This window comes from Poecilia mexicana, unplaced genomic scaffold, assembly GCF_051168715.1.
Source record: "Poecilia mexicana isolate PSO_F unplaced genomic scaffold, ASM5116871v1 scaffold_4, whole genome shotgun sequence".
NCBI lineage: Eukaryota > Metazoa > Chordata > Actinopteri > Cyprinodontiformes > Poeciliidae > Poecilia > Poecilia mexicana.
Genome location: NW_028263373.1, coordinates 28,018,824 through 28,042,176, shown reverse-complemented (window position 1 = coordinate 28,042,176; position 23,353 = coordinate 28,018,824). Strand labels below are relative to the sequence as shown.

General features: G+C 43.1%; 1 protein-coding gene across 4 annotated transcripts in view; it reads left to right on the top strand.

The window, feature by feature from the left end:
* The window catches only part of herc2 (HECT and RLD domain containing E3 ubiquitin protein ligase 2), a 65,776-nt gene that overhangs the window by 24,033 nt on the left and 18,390 nt on the right, over positions 1–23,353 (top strand). For all 4 annotated transcript variants that reach the window (XM_088005148.1, XM_088005147.1, XM_088005150.1 and 1 more), the window contains exons 27-72: positions 69–283; positions 374–506; positions 670–797; positions 1,123–1,318; positions 1,430–1,563; positions 1,984–2,160; positions 2,256–2,392; positions 3,104–3,255; positions 3,852–4,043; positions 4,126–4,313; positions 5,014–5,206; positions 5,294–5,476; positions 5,560–5,744; positions 6,674–6,821; positions 6,918–7,114; positions 7,208–7,438; positions 7,522–7,660; positions 8,017–8,163; positions 8,471–8,613; positions 8,738–9,005; positions 9,092–9,234; positions 10,019–10,117; positions 10,204–10,372; positions 10,460–10,585; positions 10,656–10,764; positions 11,044–11,183; positions 11,272–11,462; positions 12,421–12,526; positions 14,452–14,543; positions 14,626–14,801; positions 14,907–15,018; positions 15,940–16,021; positions 16,100–16,334; positions 16,412–16,589; positions 17,170–17,251; positions 18,094–18,265; positions 18,364–18,508; positions 18,619–18,844; positions 19,586–19,757; positions 19,882–20,068; positions 20,205–20,348; positions 21,231–21,422; positions 21,501–21,654; positions 22,275–22,382; positions 22,466–22,597; positions 23,150–23,308. In XM_088005148.1, coding sequence (XP_087861274.1) covers positions 69–283; positions 374–506; positions 670–797; positions 1,123–1,318; positions 1,430–1,563; positions 1,984–2,160; positions 2,256–2,392; positions 3,104–3,255; positions 3,852–4,043; positions 4,126–4,313; positions 5,014–5,206; positions 5,294–5,476; positions 5,560–5,744; positions 6,674–6,821; positions 6,918–7,114; positions 7,208–7,438; positions 7,522–7,660; positions 8,017–8,163; positions 8,471–8,613; positions 8,738–9,005; positions 9,092–9,234; positions 10,019–10,117; positions 10,204–10,372; positions 10,460–10,585; positions 10,656–10,764; positions 11,044–11,183; positions 11,272–11,462; positions 12,421–12,526; positions 14,452–14,543; positions 14,626–14,801; positions 14,907–15,018; positions 15,940–16,021; positions 16,100–16,334; positions 16,412–16,589; positions 17,170–17,251; positions 18,094–18,265; positions 18,364–18,508; positions 18,619–18,844; positions 19,586–19,757; positions 19,882–20,068; positions 20,205–20,348; positions 21,231–21,422; positions 21,501–21,654; positions 22,275–22,382; positions 22,466–22,597; positions 23,150–23,308 — 7,317 coding nt within the window. The remainder of the gene's footprint in view (positions 1–68; positions 284–373; positions 507–669; positions 798–1,122; positions 1,319–1,429; positions 1,564–1,983; positions 2,161–2,255; positions 2,393–3,103; positions 3,256–3,851; positions 4,044–4,125; positions 4,314–5,013; positions 5,207–5,293; positions 5,477–5,559; positions 5,745–6,673; positions 6,822–6,917; positions 7,115–7,207; positions 7,439–7,521; positions 7,661–8,016; positions 8,164–8,470; positions 8,614–8,737; positions 9,006–9,091; positions 9,235–10,018; positions 10,118–10,203; positions 10,373–10,459; positions 10,586–10,655; positions 10,765–11,043; positions 11,184–11,271; positions 11,463–12,420; positions 12,527–14,451; positions 14,544–14,625; positions 14,802–14,906; positions 15,019–15,939; positions 16,022–16,099; positions 16,335–16,411; positions 16,590–17,169; positions 17,252–18,093; positions 18,266–18,363; positions 18,509–18,618; positions 18,845–19,585; positions 19,758–19,881; positions 20,069–20,204; positions 20,349–21,230; positions 21,423–21,500; positions 21,655–22,274; positions 22,383–22,465; positions 22,598–23,149; positions 23,309–23,353) is intronic.

The window sequence follows — 23,353 nt, the reverse complement described above, 5'->3', positions numbered from 1 at the left end:
TGACAATTATTTGCAAACAGGAACTCTGCTGTGAATTGAAACGACTTGTTTTGTTTTGTTTTTCACAGAATGGCTCCAGTCGTCCATATTCTCTGGCGGCCTTCAGACCAGTCAGATCCACTACAACTACAATGAGGAGAAGGACGAGGACCACTGCAGCTCGCTGGGCTCCACCGCTCCAGACAAGGCCAAGCTCTACTCCCGCAGGATCACCCTCAGCGACCACGCGCAGCCCTTCCTCCAGGCTATCGCTGACAACACCACTCAGGACCACACTGTGAAGGTGGACCAGATAAAATAATGATTTACTAGCCTATTGGAACGACATGAATCCGAATAATAGTGTTTTAATTAATTTTTTTTTCTATTCTAGGACTTTTTGTGCCAAATAGAGCGTTGCTGTAAGCAGTACCACCTTATTACACCCATCACCTTCCCACCGGAGCATCCAGTGGAGGAAGTCGGCCGCCTGCTGCTCTGCTGCTTGCTCAAACATCAGGACCTCGGTAACCTAGCAACGCTGGTTTTCTTCTGACAAATTACTAGCGCTCTTTTATTTCTCTGCCACAAGAATTAACAGTTTATACTAGGAAGCTTACATGGGTAAACAAAGATTTGTAAAGGCTTTTGTTTCTGGATAAATTGACAGTGAACCCTCGTGTGTCACAGGTCACGTTGCTCTCTCACTCGTCAGCCCGTGTGCCTTGGGGGTGGACCAGGGGAAGCAGAGGTCCCTCCCTAAATCAATGATCGATGTCTGTCGCATGGTCTACCAGGCAAAATGTTCACTAATTAAGGTGGGAGCTAAACCTCTGACATCTGCTATCAAGTAGTAATAGTATGTTGAAATGGCCACTTTGAGTTATTTCTAATGTATAAAATGCTTTGAAAAAGTTCACATTTAGTTGTATGTATTTAATTAGGATTTTATGTGATGAACCGAAACAAGGTACTTCAGTGAGATTTGTGTTTTAAAGTAGATTTTTTTTTTTTTTACTTTACCAACATGTTTCTTCTGGCTGGAAGTAATGCTAAACAGTCAGGGGACATGAGTGGCTTATTAAGGCACATTAAGTTGAGAATAAGTGTGTGAAATTTTGTCTTTGCGCTGTCGCACTCCAGACTCATCAGGAACAGGGCCGCTCCTATAAGGAAGTGTGCGCCCCGGTCATCGAGCGCCTCAGATTCCTGTTCAACGAGCTGCGGCCGGCGGTGAGCAACGACCTGTCCATCGTGTCCAAGCTGAAGCTGCTGAGCTCTCAGCCGCGATGGAGGAGGATCGCTCAGAAGCTCATCAGGGACCGAAGGAAAAAAAGAGGTGGGACTACTTGAACTATTCTGAAAAGTGTCTCTTTTTGTGTGTGTGTGTGTGTGTGTGTTTTTATTTCGGCACATGCCTGCTAAAGGATTTAGCTGTCCCTCCTTTTAGTGCCTAAGAAGTCAGAGTCTGCTGATGAAGAGGAGCCAAAGCTGGAGAACGAGGGGACCAACGAAGAAGAGCATAACGTCCACATTAGCCCCACTCCAGCAGACAGGAAGTCGCCCACCGGAAAGACGTCAAAGGTAGATTTCTATGGCTCAGTAAGTAGCTATGTTTCCATTAATGTTAAAATTGAGCAAATTGGAATCATGAAAGTAAATTTGCTGAATGGAAATGCTGCAATTAAAAAAAAAAAAAAAAAAATTTTTCAATTAAAAAGCTTTAGCACTAGAGCGAGGTGTTTTATCGAAAATGGTGTATTTCGCAAAACACCGTTTTTGCATCACACGAGTCATGAGATCAACAACCAGGCATTACTACCCGAAAAGACGATTTTTAATGACTGATGGCATGAACAAACTTCTTAACTTGTGATTTTAATTCCATTTCTTATTTGATGGAAACACTGCAATTGCAAAATTAGCTGGATATCGACAGCTAGTGATGTTTGTGCTCATTGAATTTTTCCGACTTTGCACCTGATCCAAATTCCGAATCCGTAGCAGGACAAGTGGCAGCCGCTGCTAAACACGGTGGCAAACGTCCAGCGGTACCGCTGGCTGAAACACAGCGTCCAGGGAGTCTTCTCTCAGTCCAGCCTGATGGGCACCATTGTGGAGTTTGCGCTGAAGGAAGAGCCGCTGGATGTGGAAAAAATGAGGAAGTGTCTCCTTAAACAGGTGCGATTGAAAGTGGGATTTGTTCAGCGCTCCTCGATAATCCGAAACCCTTCATTTAGAAAAGTGTGATTCTTTTTGCCCCCGTTTCATCGCAGCTGGAGAGGGCCGAGGTGAGGCTGGAGGGAATCGACACCATGCTGAAGTTGGCCTCCAAGAGCTTCCTGCTGCCGTCCGTGCAGTACGCCATGCTCTGCGGGTGGCAGAGGGTCATACCCGAAGGGACCAGCATCGGGTAGCTAACCAGATTTACGTCTAGGCATAAAAACATAATAAGTATAAAAAGTTTTTAGAGGTTGTTTATCATCATAAACTTAACTGGAAATTTTATAAAACAAAAACTGTGTGGAAGTATTTGTCTTCTAAATAAAGTAAAAAATTATCTGACTTATAGAAGAACCAAAACCAAGCCTTTTAGCTACCAGGATTTTATATAAAGTCAATGCTGGAGAACATTTGAATAAGTTAATTCCATCAAATATATTCAAACCGAGGGACTTTAAAAATTCTTTTAGTTATGTTTAATACTCAGAAGAGATTATTGCCAATTAATTTGCAAAAGTTCTTTGTCTTGAGCTCAAGTGACAGAAATAACAGGATGTACTGTTTCAAAATTAAAGTGTCTACTGCTTTAAAGCAAATGTGCATTTTAGCCCAATAAAATTATGGCAGAGTTTCGATGAGGAGATGAAAAAAATGTTTGAGTATGAATCAATTCTCAACACTGTAAAGAAAAAAATGAAGTCTTAAACATTTCCGAGTGTGAAAAAATGTCGTTTACAACTTGTATTGTTAATCTAATGTCTATGGCAATGAAAGTTTTAATAACTGTGAAATGGCCAGGTTTACACAAGATTTATTTTCCTTCTCTCTGCTCCCATTTCACTGATTAAATTTGGTAAACGGGGTGAATGAAATGACCGACTGACGGATTTGATCTTTTCAGGGAGCCGCTGTCGGACTGCCTTAAACACGTGGATCTGATCCCTCCCTTCAACCGGATGCTTTTGGAGGTGACGTTTGGGAAGTTGTATTCCTGGGCGATCCAAAATGTTCGCAACATCCTGCTGGAGGCCAGCGCCCGCTTCAAAGAGCTGGGTGAGTGCTGGGAAAAATGTCTGATGGACGGATCGTCATGTTCAGTTTCATACGCTCACGAGTACGGCTGCAGCCGATGATTATTTTTATAATCCACCATTCTATCTAGTTATTCTATTAATTGGGTAAAAATGTAACTTTCTGCAGATTATTTAATCGCTTCTCTTTAATTTTAAACTGATGCTATGATTCACTTGGTGAAGCAGAGTTTTAAACTGCGAGTCTTGGGTAGTCGGTGAGTTATGATCAACTGTTTCAAACGCAACATAAAAAGAAGTTCAAGACCCAAAACTGTTGAGACGTTTGTCTTTAAAAGAGCTTTTATCGATCAGCATTTTGTGTCTGTTTTTTCTGACCGTTTGCAATCAAAATCGCCATTATTATGGTCCCACTGTAGAAACATTTGCAAGGTATTTGGACCATTTTCCCTCATTTAAACACCTTTCCAAATCTACACAGAACAAAAAAAAAACCCTGTTTAAGCAAGTTGAATGGCTCGAGTTTTCTTGCTCCGTAGCATCATTGACTTCATTACGAGAATCTGTTGATTTCTACATACGAAGCTTCATTATCCAATGATTTGCTGTCCGATATAGGCGTGCAGCCGGTCCCTCTACAGACCATCACCAACGAGAACCCGGCCGGACCGAGCCTCGGCACCATTCCACAGGCCCGCTTCCTGCTGGCCATGATCCACATGCTGTCCCTGAAGCACGGCTCCAACAGCCTCAGCCTCTTGCTGAACTCTGGCCTTCTGGCCCTCACTCAGAGCATCCTCAAGCTTATCGGTGCGTTTTCACCAGGTGACCTGAAACGGGTGGATTTATGAACCAATCTGAGTTTCTGTTTTACGCTGTCCGATGTTTGTAGGCCCCAGCACAGACAGCAGCGAGGAGGACCTCAGTTTGTGCGCTCACGGAGGCTCGGCCACGGTCCTGGAAGAGTCCAGGAAGGAGGCGGCCCCCGCGCCCCTGCCCGCTTCTGGCCCAGAACTCGCCGCCATGATGAAGATCGGCACCAGAGTGATGAGGGGAGTGGACTGGAAATGGGGCGATCAGGTAAATAAATGTTTTTATGTTTTGAAATTGTGGTTAATTTCTGGCTCTGTTATTAATTAATCGTATTTTAATTGACAAATTAATCAACATTTTCAGTTCAAGATCCCTTTTTGCTGCTGAATTCTTGAATTAATAGTCATGTGAGATCAATAACAAAGATACTTATTGTTTTTAATCTTTTATTTAAGTTATTTAACCATCAAGTTGCAAAATGCTTTTGTCTAGTTGGCTTTCAAATGTTTCATGATCATTCATGGAACTACTTTAAAAAAACCACGTATATATGCAAACTGTAGACGCTGACATTATCTGTGTGGACGTCTGTGCTGCTGCAGCATGTTTAGCATTGAGATGCTATTTTAGCTTGAATAGCTTCACTGGTAAGCTAACTCCTTTTAGCACAACTTGAACACAATAGTGTTATCTCAGCGTCCCATCAGATCGTTTTTTTTAATTTAAAAAAAATAAAAATTAACACCCAGTGGGTCGAGAAAGTGACTGCGATGTCCGTCGCTTTTCACGGATGTCACTTGTTCTTCAGAATTATGAGCGTACCAGAAATGCTTTGTATGTTTACAAAAAAAACGCGCAATTAATTGCATTAAAATCTGTGATTAATTCATTGAAATGAACACCTTGGGGCCCCGACCCTCATATTGTTGTTTAGTTTAAACGATTTAAGTCTTCACGGTCATTCCAGGACGGCCCCGCTCCCGGTCTGGGCCGGGTCATCGGAGAGCTGGGCGAGGACGGCTGGATCCGGGTCCAGTGGGACACCAGCAGCACCAACTCTTACCGGATGGGCAAAGAGGGCAAGTACGACCTGAAGCTCGCAGAGCCGCCACCGGCCGCCCAGCCCACCGCCGAGGACTCGGACACGGAGGACGACACAGGTCGGTGTGCGCGTCTGACCGCAGCTCCAAGGCAACACACGGACGTCAGAGTAGGAGCTGTAACACGGCTTCCTCCTTGTTTCAAAGAAGGCGAGCTGATAGAGAAGAGCAGCCACCCAACAGCCATGATGTTGACCAGTACTGTCAACCTGCTGAAGACGCTCTCTCTGTCCGCCGGGATGTACGCCGAGGTCCTGCAGACGGACGCCATTCGGACTCTGTGCGGACTGCTGAGGATGCTGGTGGAAAGTGGAGTTAACGACAAGTCGAGTAAATAAACTCCTCATGATGATTACGATTTAATTTCTTTTTGTTGGAGATAATTTTAACAGGAATTACTTTTCTGGTGTCAGGTTGTCATTCCCACAGGCTGGTGTCTCGGGAGCAGCACCGGAGCTGGTGCACTCTGGGCTTCATCCGCAGCATCGCCCTCATGCCTCAGATGTGCAGCACCTTGAGCACCTCCGCGTGGATCGGCCTTCTCATTCGAATCGTCGAGGGCCACCAGTCCTTCAACGCCATCACTCTGCAGAGACAGGTTGGTTAGCCGGATGTGGACGCTGGATTAAATTTAGTTATTGGGTGTCGGCTTGGAAAGCAGAAGCTACAATCCATAAAGGTTTTCCAAATTATTGTTTTTAGCATAGAACTCAATGAAGCTTAAGTGTAGGATAAAGCAAACACCTGCTTTTAAAATTGGATTTATTGTGAACGTGACCTGTTTGTTTTCTTCTGTGCTTTGGAGTAAAATTGTATATGTTTGAATGAAGTCATAACTATCTCCAGGACCGAAAGTTTAGAGGAAGAAGTTTGTGGGTGTCGCCTCTTTTTTCTTACTGTTATTTAGTCACATGAAAACAGGTTTGATTTGACTGATAAAATAATATTTAAGTACACAATTGTTATCTTAATGTTCAATTTATGTGACCATCAAGAGTCCAGAGGGCCACATAAATGGTTATGGCGGGCCGGATTTGGCCCGTGGGCCTTGAGTTTGACACCTGAGCCTTAGAGAATGTATATCTTCACCTTAAGTCTTAAGATTTTCAAGCTAATTTCTAGATCCAAGAAGTTTCATAACAGATGGAGGTTTGAAAGGTTAAAAGAGTAAAACGGAGACACATAGCTTTAATACATTTTCCCTTCCTAGTATCTCCTAAAGTCTTGCTCTCTCTCGCTCTCATGCACATCTTGATGTATTTTAGAAAACAGAGTTTCCCACAACCAGGCAGTTACTGGTCGGGGCCGACCAAGCTGGAACTTCTGTTCTGGTTACAAACCAATGTCTCGTTACATTTCTACTCAGAACTAAACTCAAGAGACGACATGATGAAGACATTTAATGTACATTTTTTTGTAAAAAAAAAAAAAAAAGGGGAAACATGGTCAGTCTCCTCAAGCACATCTATAAGCACTCAAAAAACGTAATCTTTATAACAAACTCTGTTTTCTCTCTGTTGTAAACAGATCCTGGCACTGAGACTCCTCCAAGCAGTTCTGCCTTCATGGGACAAGACCGAACGCTCGCAGGACATGAAGTTCCTGGTGGAGAAACTGTTCAGTTTCTTAGGAAGCCTTCTAAGCACCTGCTCCTCAGACCTGCCGCTTCTCAGAGGTCAGATGAGTTTCATGTTGAAACTTTTTGTTCCAATTCTTAGTTTTATTTTTTTATATATAGTTGCATATATTTTAAAATTGTTTGTCTCCACAGAAGGTTCCATGAGAAGGAGGAAGTCCCGCCCACAGGCTTCTCTGACAGCCACTCACAGCAGCACGCTGGCGGAAGAGATCGTGGCTGTGCTGCGCACGCTGCACTCCCTCGGCCAGTGGAACAGCCTCATAAATGATTACATCAACACCCAGCTGCACTCCATCGGTGATATTATGGCCGGCTGCCAGTCTGAAGCCGTAAGAGTTGCCGCTTTTATAGTTTCAGCTGATTAATCCAGTCAGAATAAAAGGGTTTCATGGAACCTTTCCTTCTCGCTGTTTTCATCCCAGTGTTTCCTGGAAGAGTACTTTCCTGACTCGGATGGTCCCCGGGTCTGCAGCCTGATGGCGGTGCTGGCTGTGATCGGCGGGATCGACGGGCGCCTCAGGCTGGGCGGGCAGGTCGTCCACGAGGAGTACGGAGAGGGAACGGTGATGCGCATCACCCCAAAAGGACGCATCACGGTCCAGTTCCACGACATGAGAACCTGCAGGGTTTGCTTACTCAGTCATCTCAAACCGGTATGAGAGACGTTTAATTGCTTCTCTGTTCGCAGAACAGACAAACAAACAAATTAATTTTATCTGCTGACCGTTTTCCTCAGCTGCCTGGCGTGGCCTTCAGTGTGCAGAACCTGCCTCTGAATGAGCCCATGTTGGCCGTTTGGGCTCAGCTGGTCAGCCTGGCTGGCAGCAAACTGGAGAAGCAGCGCATAAAGAAGTCCCTCAGCCGAGGACTCACAGGTACAGGAGGCAACACTTTGCAGCTGCGTTTCCATTAACTGTAGAATTAGACAAAATGGGGGATCTGTGGTGGCACAGCGGTCGTTTTTAATGACTTATTGCATGAAATGGCATACTCATGTGTGATGTTAATTTAATTAATTTAAGGAAAACGCCAAAACTGCTACTTTTTTTTAAAGACATTAGCAGAATATAGACAAAAATGTACACACATTTGTAATCAAAACGCTGTTACTGCCAAACTGATCTGCTTGCATGACTCTAAGTAAGCAGATATTCAACAGGCATTTTTAAAAAATAGTTTGGTAATGGTAAAGTTTAATTGATGTATTGATTATATCTAATGATGTTTGCAGCTGACCAGGTGGACATCCACCTCCTGCGCTGCCAGCAGCTGAGGCTTTACATTTTAAAAGCAGGCCGAGCTCTGCTGTCCCATCAGGACAAACTGCGACAGATCCTCTCCCAGCCAGCAGTGGTTGACATGGGACCCATCCCCAGCGGTAACATATTGATATGTATTATTGATTTATTGCCTGGTCCTAACTTTAAGCTTTTTTTGGGAAGATTTAGTGTTTTCTTTTTGTTTGAAACAATCATTGCTATTGAAAGGAAATTACATTTAGTTAACAGAAAATGTATTTTCATGCTGTGAATTATTTTTTAATGTCAAAGTGAAGCACTTCATTCCTTTTCTACAAAGTGCCTACTTCTAAAGAGTTTTTGTGAGAATAAATACAGGTACATTTAGCCCGCCGCTGAGCAGATATGTGACATGACACTGTGATTTCGCTGAATTTTTAAACCCAGACGATCAGGTGGCGACGTCCCCCGATGTCGGGGACTTGTCTCCTGAGGGCCCGCTGCCCCCTCTGATCCTGCTGCAGCAGCTCCTGGCTGCTGCCACTCAGCCCTCGCCTATCAAAGCCATTTTTGACCGACAGGAGATGGAGGTACATGAGCAGACTTTACTTCAATCAGCTGGTCAGCAGTAAATCTCACCTAGCTATGTGCGCTGCATTCAGTTTGACCTCTGCTTGTACCCGTGTGTGTGTGTGTGTGTGTGTGTGTGTGTAGGCAGCAGCTCTGGCCGTGTGTCAGTACCTGGCCGTGGAGTCGGCCCACCCGTCCTCTCCGCTGTTTGAGGAGAGCAGCTCCAGTGAGGCCACCACGCCCGTCACCATACAGCATGTCAGACCCCCCAAGCAGAAGAAGCAGAAGACCTCCCCTGTGCCTCCCTTACCCATCGTCCTCCAGCTGATGGAAATGGGCTTCCCAAGGAAAAACATAGAGTTTGCCTTGAAGTCCCTGTCTGGCACCACCGGCGGTACCTCTGGTGTCCCAGGTAGAGCGTCACGCTGCGTATCGTTTCATTAAATGTATAAGGGCTTTTAAATGTGCATCTTGATTGTAACTGAGCTCATGTGTCAGGCGTGGAGGCGCTGGTGAGCTGGCTGCTCGACCATCCTGACGTCCACTTCACCGAGCTCTCCGATGCCGACACCGTGTCCGATGAATACTCGGACGAAGAGGTGCTGGAGGAGCTGGAGGAGGCAGAGCCGACCTTCTCCGTTGTACGTTTACTTTTTTTCTTGAATTTACATGTCTTTTTGTCTATTAAAGCTGGGGTATGTAACTTATAAAAAATATTCTTTTTACGTATTTGTTAGAATATCACCATGTTGGGACTGTATAGTATGAGACAGATAATCTATGAAAAGATGGAACTTCTCCAATTCTTCCCAGTGCTACTATTGCCATCTGCAGAAAAACGACATTCGGTCAGAAATTCTTGGGAGTTCTATGACAAAAGAGTGTGTGTGTGTGTGTGTGTGTGTATATATATATAAAATGAAAAAGGTATCATTTTGGAGAAAATCTCAACATCAATATTTCCACTAAATAAGAGGCAAAAAAAGTAGTTTGATACAGGAAAAGCCTCTCAGACTCTGAGCTCAAAGCGAGATGCCCAAACCATCCATCCATTCTCTATACACCCTTGTCCCTAGTGGGGTCAGGAAGGGTGCTGGTGCCAATCTCCAGTGAAATGCCCAAAATATTTGTTTTAAAATATTAGACAGTTAATTTAATTTCACATAATTGTCGCGGTAGAAGCCATTCAGTGAATCTGTTGGTTCAGATTGATTGTTTTTGATTGGGACAGGTGGATTGTGTCAGATGGCAATTGCGACACTGGGAGCAAGTGGAGGAGCTCCTTTTTTATGCCTGTCTAAAATTGTCCTGACATTGTGACAGATATGTAAAAAAAATTATATTTTGGTAAAAGTTACATACTGGAGTTTTAAGTGCTGTTCATGACAGGAAGCACTGACGGATTTCTCCTCTCTGCTACATTAGCCTGCGGGGGCAGTGGTGACTGAAAGCCAGACTTTTAAGAAGAGGTCAGATTTCCAAACCAACGATGATTATGCCGTCTACGTGAGAGAGAACATTCAGGTAATGTCCTCCCTGAGCAGAGTTGTTTAAACTGCATCAAGGGATGAATTAATCTAATGACGGGGATATTTTTGACTTCCCTGCAGGTGGGGATGATGGTGAAGTGCTGCAGAACGTATGAGGAAGTGTACGAAGGAGACGTAGGGAAGGTGATCAAGCTGGACAGAGACGGACTTCATGACTTGAACGTGCAGTGCGACTGGCAACAAAAAGGAGGAACGTACTGGGTTCGCTACATCCACATTGAGCTGATTGGTACGCGTTTGCTCATTTGAAGGAAACTTGAAAATAGTTGAGTATAACGACGTATGGCGTTTTTTCATCCTTCGCTTGTATTTCCAGGTTTCCCACCTCAAAGTTCACCCTCTCACATAAAAATTGGTGACAAAGTTAGGGTGAAGCCCACAGTTACGACGCCAAAGTACAAATGGGGCTCAGTAACACACAGGAGTGTCGGGGTAGTGAAGGGTAGGTCTGATTTGGCTTTAAGGTGTGTGATCTCTGTCTTGCATCGTTTCGAACTAAACTCTGCTCACAGCTTTCAGCGCCAATGGAAAGGATGTGATTGTAGACTTTCCACAGCAGTCCCACTGGACTGGTCTGCTGTCTGAGATGGAGCTGGTCCCCAGTGTTCACCCTGGAGTCAGGTAACTTATAGTCCAGATAATCCGGTAGTAGCACTGGAATTTCGTCAGCAGCTGAATACAAATTCGGCACACTTTTCAGATTTTTAAAAACATTTGAAAACCATGTATCATTTGTATTTTCTTTCACCATTATGAACCATTTTGTGTTGGTCTGTCACATAAAATCCTGGTAAAATACATAAATATTTTTTATTGTAATTTGGGAAAATGTAAAACCGTTTCATACTTTTTCCTCTTACTGCATCTCTCTGCGCTATTAAAACGTCTTGATGCCTGCAGATGTGACGGCTGTCAGATGTTTCCCATTAACGGCCCGAGGTTCAAGTGCAAAAACTGTGACGACTTCGATTTCTGCGAAAGCTGCTTCAAGACGCGCAAACACAACACCAGACATTCCTTCGGCCGGATCAACGAGCCCGGTCAGTCCCGCCGACGTAGCCCCGGTCCTGCACGTCGTTCGGTGTTCGAGTCGTATAACATTGTTCCTGTCCCTCTCGCCGCCGCCAGGTCAGTCTCCAGCTTTTTGTGGTCGTTCAGGCAAGCAGCTCAAGAAGCACCACAACAGTCAGCGCGGGATGCTGATCGATGACTGGTCCCGCGCCGTGAAGAGCCTCAACGTGTCGTCCTCCGTCAACCAGGCGTCCCGCCTCATTGACTGCAGCGATCAGTGCTGGCAGTCCTCCGGCTCACAGGGAAAGGTAAGCTGTGGCTCGACATTATTACAGCTTGTTAGTTTAAACTTTGTCCCGATCAGGATTTTTCTTTTTTTCTGAAAATACTGGAATCAATTAAGAGTATTTTAGTAAATCAAGAGTACTCTTACGTGACCGATTGTCATGTACAACATGAGAATCAATGCCATGGGTATGCATCGCCACTCTGTAGCTTTGAAGGCTAGTATACATAGAAAATATGTTTATTTATACACATCTGTATTTTTTTTTAACATATATTGATATTTTAATATTTATAATTTAACATGTCTGCTGGGGGGAGGGGGTTCTATACGTTTTTTTTTTTTGTTGTTTTTTTCTGTTACATTATTTTTTTCTGTCTACTTTCTGGTGTCGCAGCTTAAATGTCCCACTTTTGGGACTAAAAGGAATATCTTATTTTTCCTTAATTTATATTATATTTAATATTAATTAAATATAATTTAATTACCTCATATGATCAATATTAGTTGATCATATAGCCAAATATGATCAACTAACAGTCAAAATCATATAGTTGATCATATAGTGCTAAGCTAATGCTAGCATTTAGTTCTCTGTTTTGATATAACTTGCCAATAATTCAACATATTGTGTATTTTCAGTTAACCTTTTTCAGGCAGAACAACTACAGAATGTTTTTTCTTTTTTTTTCCTGCTTCATGAACTTAGAACTTTGAGCATCACACAGTTTAAAGACTTGGGGTTTCAGCTGCTTTCTGCACATCTCTTTACTACACCAATAACTTTATCTAGATAGATGACATCAAATTTAAAACAATTTTTCTGATAAAATCGGATTGCACCAATTACCGATGCCAGAGGTTAATTCTAATCGGGGGTACTGACACCGAACATTTAAATTTGACACGATGTGTTACATCTGCAGCTTAGAACATGTAGGATTTCCGGTGTATTTTTTATTTTTATTTCTTTTTTGAAGCACTGGATTCGTCTCGAGCTTTTCCCAGACGTTCTGGTCCACAGACTGAAGATGATCGTAGATCCAGCAGACAGCAGCTACATGCCCTCACTGGTGGTGGTTTCAGGTGACTGCTGATGAATATTAAATACAAATAAATTCTTACCAGTTTTGCTTGGAACTGTTTCCTGTTTGATTTCTCTTCATAAATGGTAACTTGGTTATTTTGAGGCGCTCCCAACTGTCTTTGAAATGCACTGTTGGAATTAAACGAAGAATAAAAAATATGTTGACATTAGGGCTGAAACGATTCCTCGAATGATTCGAGTACCTCGATTACTAAAATTCCTCGAGGAAAATTTACCTGCCTCGAAGCTTCGTTAATTTATGTTTTATTAGTTAGCGCACCGTGTTCCGGCCGGGACTTCATTTGCGTTGCGCGGAGCTCTCACTTCCGCCTCTGAGTTGTTGACAAAAGCTAAGTCTCAGCGGCATAAAGTCCAATCTTCAAGATTGGCCCGTGGGGATTTTATTGATTGATGATAATGCCCGACTTTTTATCGTTTTTGGGGAACCAATAAGCATCCTTAAAATGACTGGGGGAATGCCTGGAGTACGGCAGCATTTCTCCTCCGGGGCTGCTGGTTGAAAGCGAACGGCGGGAAGAGCGCTGAGGTGAGCGGATAGCCTGAGCAGGGCGGGCGGCTGAGTAGCTGATGCTTACCGTGTAAATGTAGCTTTACCGACGAACCGCACAATAAATTTCATATCCCGGTCTGAAGAAACGGGTGGCGGAGCGCATCGTACATGGCTGGTAGATGAGTTTCTGAGTGTGACCAGTGAAGGTGTCGTAAATATCCCGTATTGCTTCCCCCGTGTTCGTCCCCCGGTCTAACGGTTCGTCAGTCCGCTGGTCTATTTCCTCCCCTCCACCCCATGTTCGTTCATTCGCCCTCTCCTCCCAGTCCAGGCTGCATTTCCCGTATTTTCAAACCCAAAGCGTGACAGGTTAGGTGGCAAGGTGAGTTTAATTAATCTATTAAACTCACTGAAGATGAATACATAAACTAAAAGCTGGATTGTAGACATTTTTTATAAGCATATTTGTGAGCCTGCCTCTTTGTTATTAAATTCAATATAATTTCAGATTTTTCTATAACTTTTCTTCTGGTTAACTTAGAAAGTGAGCTATTATTGTTACAGGTTAGTTTTCTAAACTACAAAAAAGCAACTGTTAGGGATGCTCAAATATGAAAAATTGGACTGATATTGATATCTGATAGTAACACCGGTATTATGCCAGATTTACCAATATTTCATTTAGAATTTTTTTTATCCGATTACTCGATTAACCGTAAGAATAATCGATAGATTACTCGATTACTAAAATATTCGTTTACAACAGCCCTAGTTGACATCGATGCAGATATCTGAGGTTTAGTATCGGCCGATACAGAAAAATAGAGCTGAATCAACTTGAAAACATATCTTTTTTTATTTTTTTTTAACATGGACAAAAATGTATTGAATTACAAATTTGATAACTCTGCACCAGTAAAGAGCACTAATATCTTCACAAGCTTAGTCAGATCTTTTTAACAACACAACTTGAATTTGTTCATTCAGTGCAATTCGGAGTATAACGGCTAATAAAAACATAAATTAAGAAATTGAAACTGACAAACACAGTTGGTTTACTCCTGTGGGTCAAACATGTAAAATATAAACTACGACAAACTTTGAAATGGTTCAGAAAGTGGAATTATGAATTCTAAATTTCATGTCGGATAAATGATAAAGCAGGATGTCACTCAGAGCTCAGCATAGAATTAGACTGACTAGATCTGTCCGTGTGGATCAGTCACCTGATCAGGAATTATTTCCAATATCTGGACCGATACAGATATTAATATCAGATCGGTACGTCTCTCTTCAAAACTCACAATCTCTTCTTGATATGCATTTCCTCTCTTGCCCCCTTTCTGTTCTAACTTAAGATGGTGTGAGCAGCAACGTTTGCTGATCTTTTTTTTTTTTTCTCTCTATTACCAGGTGGAAACTCTCTGAATAATTTAATCGAGCTGAAGACAATTAACATCAACCCCACAGACACCACCGTCCTCCTGCTTACCGACTGCACCGAGGTTGGTAAACTTCTAGATGTTCTTATCGGTCATTTCCTTGAGTTTTGTAATCTTTTTTTTTAAACTACGTCTCACCCATCAGTTTCACAGATACATCGAGATTGCGATCAAGCAATGCCGCAGCTCGGGTATAGACTGCAAGATTCATGGACTTCGCATGGTGGGACGCATCAGAGCCGAGGATGAGGACCTGGCCACAGTGCCCTTCCTGGCGTCCGACAACGAAGAAGAGGAGGACGAGAAAACCACGGCTGGAAGGTGAGACGGCTCACACTTCTTACTGACGTAACCAACATGCTTCTCTTATTTATTTGATGATTGAGGTGGTGGTGTTTTGTTTTTTGTTTTTTTCTTTTGCCACAGTCTCGCTCGGAAGAAGTCACCAGGCCTGGAGTCGGCAGCCACCATCAGGACCAAAGTGTTTGTTTGGGGGCTGAACGACAAGGACCAGCTGGGAGGACTGAAGGGCTCAAAGGTGCAGTTTAAATAATCAATTATCCTTCCACTGCAAAAACACAAAATCTTACCAAATATTTCTCGTCTAATTTATAATGCAAATATGTTGGTACACTTAAAATACGACAAAGCTGACCTACAGGAAATATAATCTTTTTACGTTAATAATTCTTTAATTCTCATAAGAAGTGCTGCTTTTAAGTGAAGCAATCTGTCAGTGGAACAAGACATTTTTCCCTTACTGTGAGTTATAATGTATGAAAATGTCTACTCTCTGGTGAAAAGTGAAAACTCAGATTTATCAACATTTTTATCTTAAATACCAATGTGTTGTAAAATAGGCTATAATTTAAATATTAAGCAGTACTGATAAAGAAGTAGCAATTTGTCTAAGAATATCGTAGCATCTTTAGTGCTACGGCATTGACGGTGTTTTGTTAAACTCTTCACTGATCATTTTCAAACTAGTAACTCAGGCTGTATTGTGATCAAACAAGGTTTGTTTGAATTGAAGATGTTAATTTCTAAAAACAATCCATTTTCTTCTACTTAACAATTGTGAACTATTTTGTGTTTTCTGCATTATAAAATCCCAATGAAATACAGACCCATTCAATAAATAAAAACAATTAAAACTTCAATTTTAAAGTGAAACATATTTTATAGGTTAACTATACACAGATACATGTTTGAAAGACTTTATTTGCATGTCTATGATTAAAAAAGACATTTTTAATACAGAAATGTGGACTTAAAGCAACACATGTTCAACACCTGTTTAAAAATTTTCATTTTTATAAAGTTTTTTACTCTGATAATTCAGTCTCTGTACATTAGTTTGTGACAAAATGCTGAACATTTCGAGTGTTATAAATCAGTTTGCTTGGCATTGCGTGTCTCTTTGAGGCCCTTTAACTCGTGCTGTGTACGTTCTCTGCAGATCAAGGTCCCCTCCTTCTCTGAAACCCTCTCTGCTCTCAACGTGGTGCAGGTAGCCGGCGGTTCCAAGAGTCTCTTTGCAGGTAAAACGGGGGGGAAAACCTTTATTTTCTCTTTAGCTCCTCCTGTATTATGTTTTGACCGCTTATCCACGTTCGCAGTGACCGTGGAGGGAAAGATCTACGCCTGTGGAGAGGCCACCAACGGCCGGCTGGGTCTGGGCCTCTCCAGCGGGACCATCCCCATTCCCCGTCAGATCACAGCGCTCAGCAACTACGTGGTGAAGAAGGTGGCCGTGCATTCTGGCGGGCGCCACGCCATGGCGCTGACCGTGGACGGGAAGGTGTTTTCCTGGGGGGAAGGAGACGACGGCAAGCTGGGGCACTTCAGCAGAATGTGGGTTTTTATTGGAAGCGTCATTTCTATCTGTGAGGAATTCAAAACGCTGAAGAAGTGTCTGACCTCTCCCTCAGGAACTGTGATAAGCCCCGGCTGATCGAGGCTCTGAAGACCAAGCGCATCCGGGACATAGCCTGCGGCAGCTCCCACAGCGCCGCCATCACCTCCAGCGGGGAGCTGTACAGCTGGGGCCTGGGGGAATATGGCCGCCTCGGACACGGGGACAACACCACCCAGCTGAGGCCCAAACTGGTACGTGTGCCTCCTTTACTGGGTCGTCACCTTACCGAGCCTTCTCACTCAGCTCTGATGTTGGAATGAGTCAGATTTTTGTAGATTTTGTTTTGCACAATGTCTATTCATGCATAGACCTGTCGCAACAATCAGTGAATCAATAAAATATGAATCACAAGATAAATTAAACTACATAATTTCCATCTGCATGTTGGTTTTGTCTCTTTTCTTTTCTCTCTACTTCCTAAAATGGATGATAAAATTCTTCATTCTAGTGATTTGGTCTCAACCATTCCTCCTTCTGAATGACAATTTTATTTACAAAGACTTCATAATTAATTTTATTTATTGTTTTTATTTATTTTAGATATTTAAAAATTTTTCCAGTTCAATTTAAATCTTCAGTAGTATTTAAAGTTAATTGATCTTTGAGAATGTGTTCTTGCATTATTGTGCCATTAAAAATTATATCACTTAAACGGTCTCAAAATGATATTATCGTTTATCACAATAACTTCTGGGGCAATTTATCGTCCAGTAGAATTTGTGTGAACGGGCAGCGCAGGACCGATGATGTGCTTGTGTTTTTGTGGTGCAGGTGAAAGTGCTGCTGGGCCACAGAGTCATCCAGGTCGCCTGCGGGAGCCGGGATGCTCAAACTCTGGCTCTGACTGATGAAGGTATCCCTGTTCAACACACCAACCTTTTGCCTACTTTGGCCAAATAGATGATTGAACATTTTAGGTGTAAGATTATGTAACGTCAGTCAGAGACCATGCACTTTTTTAGCCACTAAGAAGCTCCTGGCATAATTATGGCTTAATATCTGACCACTCTGCTTATCTAAAACAGTGAAGTTTGATCCATTTCTTGGCATAGTTTTATCACAGTTCGTAACATTTTTAATAAGGTTGGGGTCCAGGTCCAGAAACTTGACGGCTTTTTTATGAAGTCCAAAACAAGCAGTGGAATCATTGTTTGGTATTTACACCATACTATGTCCAAAGTTTCAGTCATCTGAACCAAACTGTTCCCTCTAATGATATGAAATTGTTCATGACGTTAAGGAACAAACAAAGATTCACTAAAGGAGCCGTATTATGTATATTTCAGGCACATAAGCCCATTTTACAGCACAATCAAGTAGCTATTAAACAAGCAGGTGTTAAAAAATGCCATATCTAATTTCATGTTGGATTTTTTTCATATCCAACATGAAATTTGACTTCACAGTTTGACTCTTTGAAATTGCCCCCTGTCTCTTTAAGAAGCTCCTACACTTTCTGACAATCATTTTAACCTTGTGTGGATGTGAAAGAATTCACATCAAATTCAAACTTGGTCACCTCGTTTTAGGCATCAAAGTTTATCAAATATGTACGTCCTATCATCATCCCAAACTAGGAAAAGATTTGTTGCTATTCCATCGCTATGGACACTGCACACGTTTCTGCATCACTTTTTTTTTTTAAACCGACTTGGAGAAAACAAGCTGAGTTGCGTTTGCATCTGTTTTTGCCAGGCTTGGTGTTCTCCTGGGGCGACGGGGACTTTGGAAAGCTCGGCCGTGGCGGCAGCGAGGGCTGCAACATTCCCCAGAACATAGAGAGGCTCAACGGACAGGGAGTCTGCCAAATCGAGTGCGGGGCGCAGTTTTCCCTGGCTCTGACCAAATCTGGAGGCGTCTGGACCTGGTAAGACTACCAAACGTTACTGAGAAGATCAAACATCATTTATCCATATTAACGGGGAAAATTCATGTTTTTTTCTTTTTTTTCCTCCCTCCAAACAGGGGCAAAGGTGACTACTTTCGATTGGGCCATGGTACCGATGTCCACGTGCGGAAGCCCCAGATGGTGGAGGGACTGAGAGGGAAAAAGATCGTCCACGTCGCCGTTGGAGCTCTGCACTGTCTGGCTGTTACAGACACAGGACAGGTTGGTAGTAATCACTGCAGATCTGCTTCTGTCTCGGCTTTACGCTGTACGATCCTGCATGAGGTTTAAATGGAAATGCTTTGGAGTAAAGTCTTGTGTTTCTGTGTCAGGTGTATGCATGGGGAGACAATGACCACGGCCAGCAGGGAAACGGCACCACCACCGTTAACAGGAAGCCCACCCTGGTTCAGGGCCTGGAGGGACAGAAGATCACTCGAGTGGCGTGTGGCTCTTCCCACAGCGTTGCCTGGACAACCGTGGATGTGACCACGCCCTCAGTTCACGAGCCGGTCCTCTTCCAGACTGCCAGGGACTCCTTGGGAGCCTCCTACTTGGGTAATTCCTCCTTTCCATGTATGAAGCTATCAAGTCTCTATGGGGATGAAGGGGCCCAGTCGTCATCTGCTTCTCTTTTGGTTACATTTAAAGTAGTGGTGAGATTCAATTAAAATTTTTAATAGAGTTAATGACATCGTCTGTAACTGTGTATTGAGAAAATAAGCCACATGTTCAATTTAAAAACCCTTTTTGCTGCTAAATTATCGGATAAATGGACAACAGCCAAGATATTTATTGTTTTCAATTTATTTAGGTTTTTCAACGATCAGATTGGTGCAAAGTTTTATTATATACATTTAGCTTTCAGGTGTTTGAGGAACTCCTGATCATTCATGGGTCTTTAGAAACATGGACCGTAGACGCTGACATTGGGGACGTCTGTGCTGCTGCGACACGTTTAGCATTGATATGCTATTTTAGGCTTGAATTTTTAGCAACAACTTGAACACAACAATAGTGTTTTCCAGCATCCAATCAGATCGTTTTTGAAGCAAGAAATTAGAGTACATGCTACTAAAATTACAAACTCTGAGTCTTTTTTACTCAAAAACATCTTTGTAACAAAGTTCTTTCACTGAGTAAAGTTTTCTTTGAGCTTCCAACAGATTTCCCAGACATGGGTCAATCTGAACATTGTGATTTGGACCACATTTAGTCCAGCCGTCCAATCTGGTGCAGCTGTTCTGTCCTCGTAAAAATCGTCGTGCCTCGCTTTGTTCTGGTTTTCCAACACCGCAGGCGTCCAGTCAGAATGCGACTCATCGACGGTGAGCAACAAGATGAGCGGGCAGAGCAGCGCCAAGCCCAACCGACCTTCGCTGGCCAAGATTCTCCTGAGTCTGGACGGCAATCTGGCCAAACAGCAGGCTCTGTCCCACGTTCTGTCGGCTCTGCAGATCATGTATGCGAGGTACGCTGTCTCCAGGGACCTAAAACTCCCACAAACAACGGGAGTCGGCCGTATTTCCGCCTGTTAGGGGCGTAGCAGCAGTTATCGTCCGCTCTGACTGGATGTGCGGGGTTGTTGCCCACAGGGATGCGGTGGTTGGTGCTCTGATGCCAGCCAGCATGATCCTGCCAGCAGAGTGTCCGTCCAGCTCTCCCATCCCCCCACTGGACTCCTCCTCATCCTCCTGCGTCAGCGACGAAGAATGTCCCCCCGTTCCCGCAGAAGCCGAAGAGCGAGTCAGCCCCAACCCCTGGCAGGACAAGAAGGGGGAGGTCAGGAACACCAAACCGGAACGCTTCATCTTCATTTCATGCGAATAATTTCCTGTTTAAAGCACGGAAAGGTTTCTGATTGGACCAGTGTTTAGTTTTTGAGAGCGGGACGTTTTCTGTGTTTGTGCGTGATCAGGCTCCATCCTCAGAAGACGCAGTGACCCCGTCGTCAGCGGTGACTCCGTCAGCCTGCGGAGCCTCGGCCCGTCCCTTCATCCCCGTCACAGATGACCCAGGAGCGGCCAGCATCATCGCCGAGACCATGACCAAGACCAAAGAGGTCAGCTGCTGAATGTCTTCCTCTCCGTTTATCCACCCTTCCGTTCGTTTCGTCATCCATTCATTCATCCATCTATCGACCAATCCGGTTGCCTCATCAGCAGCCATTAAAATCCCATGTGAATTAATGATGGGCAACATGGACTTAAATTTTTAGCATGATAAAGTGTGGTAATGTTGTGATGGTGGTAAAAGTGACAATAAGAACTATTTTTATTACTTTTTTTAGTTAAGTATATGGCTCTGACCTTTGCTGCATTTTCTTTACGCAAAGCTTTGTCAGTGTTATGTCAAAAACAAAAACATAATTTTGCAGTTGCATTTTTCCAATAAATGAAAGCAATTAAAATTAAACGCGAATAAGTTTGTTTATACAATAATTCATTTAAAACAACTTGCCACCGCATCATCATCTTACCACTTCCTGTCATTTTCTTCGTGGTTTGCGTCAGCGGCAACATCTGGTTGGCGACCATGAGACTCGTGTGATGCGAAAAAAAGTGTTTCTATTGCAGTTTTGCGAAGTAATTTCCGTGCAACGGAAAAACCACCTCATCATAGCACCAAAACTTAATAAATGAGTTTTTAAAATTTTAAATTGTTATGTTTCCATTAAGCAAATTTACTTTCAAAATGTCAGATTGCACAATCAGGTGGCCGACGCAAATTCAGCTTTTGTGATTATGATGTGATATTTAAGGAAATTATTACAAATAACTTCACAGAACCCGACTTCAGGAAATCCAAGTGGAACCTTTCAGTATTGACTAAAACGGGAACCACGAGAACTGTGGACATCTGAATCTAGAATTTTATCATAAACGTGTGTGAAACCTGATTTTTTTTTTTTTTTTTTTTTTTTCTGTTGAATGTTTTCTATCAGGACTCTGAGAACCAGAGTAAGGTCACAGGTCCTGAGCCTCAGTACCTGGACGAGTTCACCAGCCTCCTCGTTCCTGACGACACACGAGTGATCGTGGACCTGCTGAAGTTGGCCGTGTCCTGTCGCTCCGGGGACAAAGGGAAGGAGGTTCTGTCGGCCGTGCTGTCTGGCATGGGGACGGCTTATCCACAGGTAACGCGGCGGATCCTCCCAACTCAGACGGATGGGCTTCGGGGTTTGTCATCCTCACGTTCTCTCTGTGTCGCTCAGGTTGCCGACATGCTGCTGGAGCTCTGCGTCACCGAACTGGAAGACGTTGCGACAGACTCGCAGAGCGGCCGCCTGTCCTCCCAGCCGGTCGTCGTGGAGAGCAGCCATCCGTACACCGACGACACGTCCACCAGCGGGACTGTCAAGATCCCAGGTACGACCGCACCCCGAGGAGAAGAATCACTTTAAAGCAGGGCTGCAGCAATTAATCGGATTAATCGCGACGAATCAATTAGTGAAATAATTGTCCACTGATTTAGTAACTGATGAGTCGTTAACTGGATTATGCACTCAAAAACCTGCCATTAAGAGCAGAACAGACATTAAACCTGGACTGCACCAAAAATGTATACTTTCTATTTAGGATAAGAATAAGACAGCCTTCGTCTACAAATATGTTCTACCCAAAAATCCTCAAATGGGTTGATTTAACTTAACCCGGTTCAAATTCTTAAAAAAAAAATCTCCTTTTAAGTATCTTTTGCTATACAATTAGTTAATTTAAATAATAAACAGATCCATTCTGCACAGTATCAATGTTAAGTTGAGCAGAAAGGCCTGAGGTTCTCACATTTTGATTTTGGCATTTTTTTAGCTGCAGATGTTTTCACCAAAGGAACGCCGTTGTAACATTTTAGGCAAATAAGTTTGTTTTTCTTATTTAGAAATGGTATAATGTGTTTACACTGTTTAAAAAGACTTAATTACTAAAATAATTGTTAGTTGCAGTGCTACTTTTAAAGCCTAATAAACCACCTCCACTTTGTTTGGAAGGTGCTGAGGGTCTAAGGATAGAGTTCGACCGGCAGTGTTCAACCGAGCGGCGCCACGATCCGCTAACCATCATGGACGGAGCCAACAGGATTGTCTCCGTCAGATCGGGTAATCGGAGGACGATGCTTCACCTCAGTGCAACAGAAAGGAAGAGATGAATGAATCAAAAAATAATGCTGCGCATATTTCAGGTCGAGAGTGGTCTGACTGGTCCAGCGAATTAAGGATCCCAGGAGATGAACTCAAATGGAAGTTCACCAGTGACGGATCGGTGAACGGCTGGGGCTGGCGCTTCACCGTCTACCCCATCATGCCGGCTGCTGGTGAGCCGACATTTTTATTTACCAGTTCAAACGACAAAAGATTTATTAAAGGAAGAAGATTACGGCCATTGAAAAAACAAACTGACTTTTTGTCTCAGAATAAGAATTATTTTAAAAGTGCGCATTAGACAAATGTAGTTTTAAAACTGGGACGAGCTTTTAGCAGGAATAAAGAGCAGCTTAACAAATCCTACAGCCAGGACTTAACCTGCTTTTATAACGAGACCTGTAAGTCTTGATATAAATGCCAAAATTGTTACAAATATTGTCATTCATAATACGTAATACTATGTAATATTAATCACATAATATGTGATTAATATTAATCATATACTAATATGTGATTAATATTCCCATATATTAATCACATATTGGTATATATGTTATTATTTCAACCAACAACTTGATTGACGTTCACCTCAGAATGTTTGGGGGTTTTTTTATTTCAGTTTTGACACAGATTAACACAGAAGTAGAATTATGAGGAAAAGACCTCAGGATTGTATTTATTTATATTTTTGCAGTGACTGAACTTGTTTTTTCTCCTCTCAGGCCCTAAAGATTTGCTGTCTGACCGCTGCATCCTGTCCTGCCCTTCCATGGACTTGGTCACATGCCTGCTGGACTTCAGGCTCAACTTCGCCTCAAACCGAAGCATCGTGCCCCGCCTCGCTGCTTCCCTCGCCGCCTGCGCCCAGCTCAGTGCGCTAGGTGAGCACATGATGATCCTACAAATTCATTATTGTCTGAATGTTT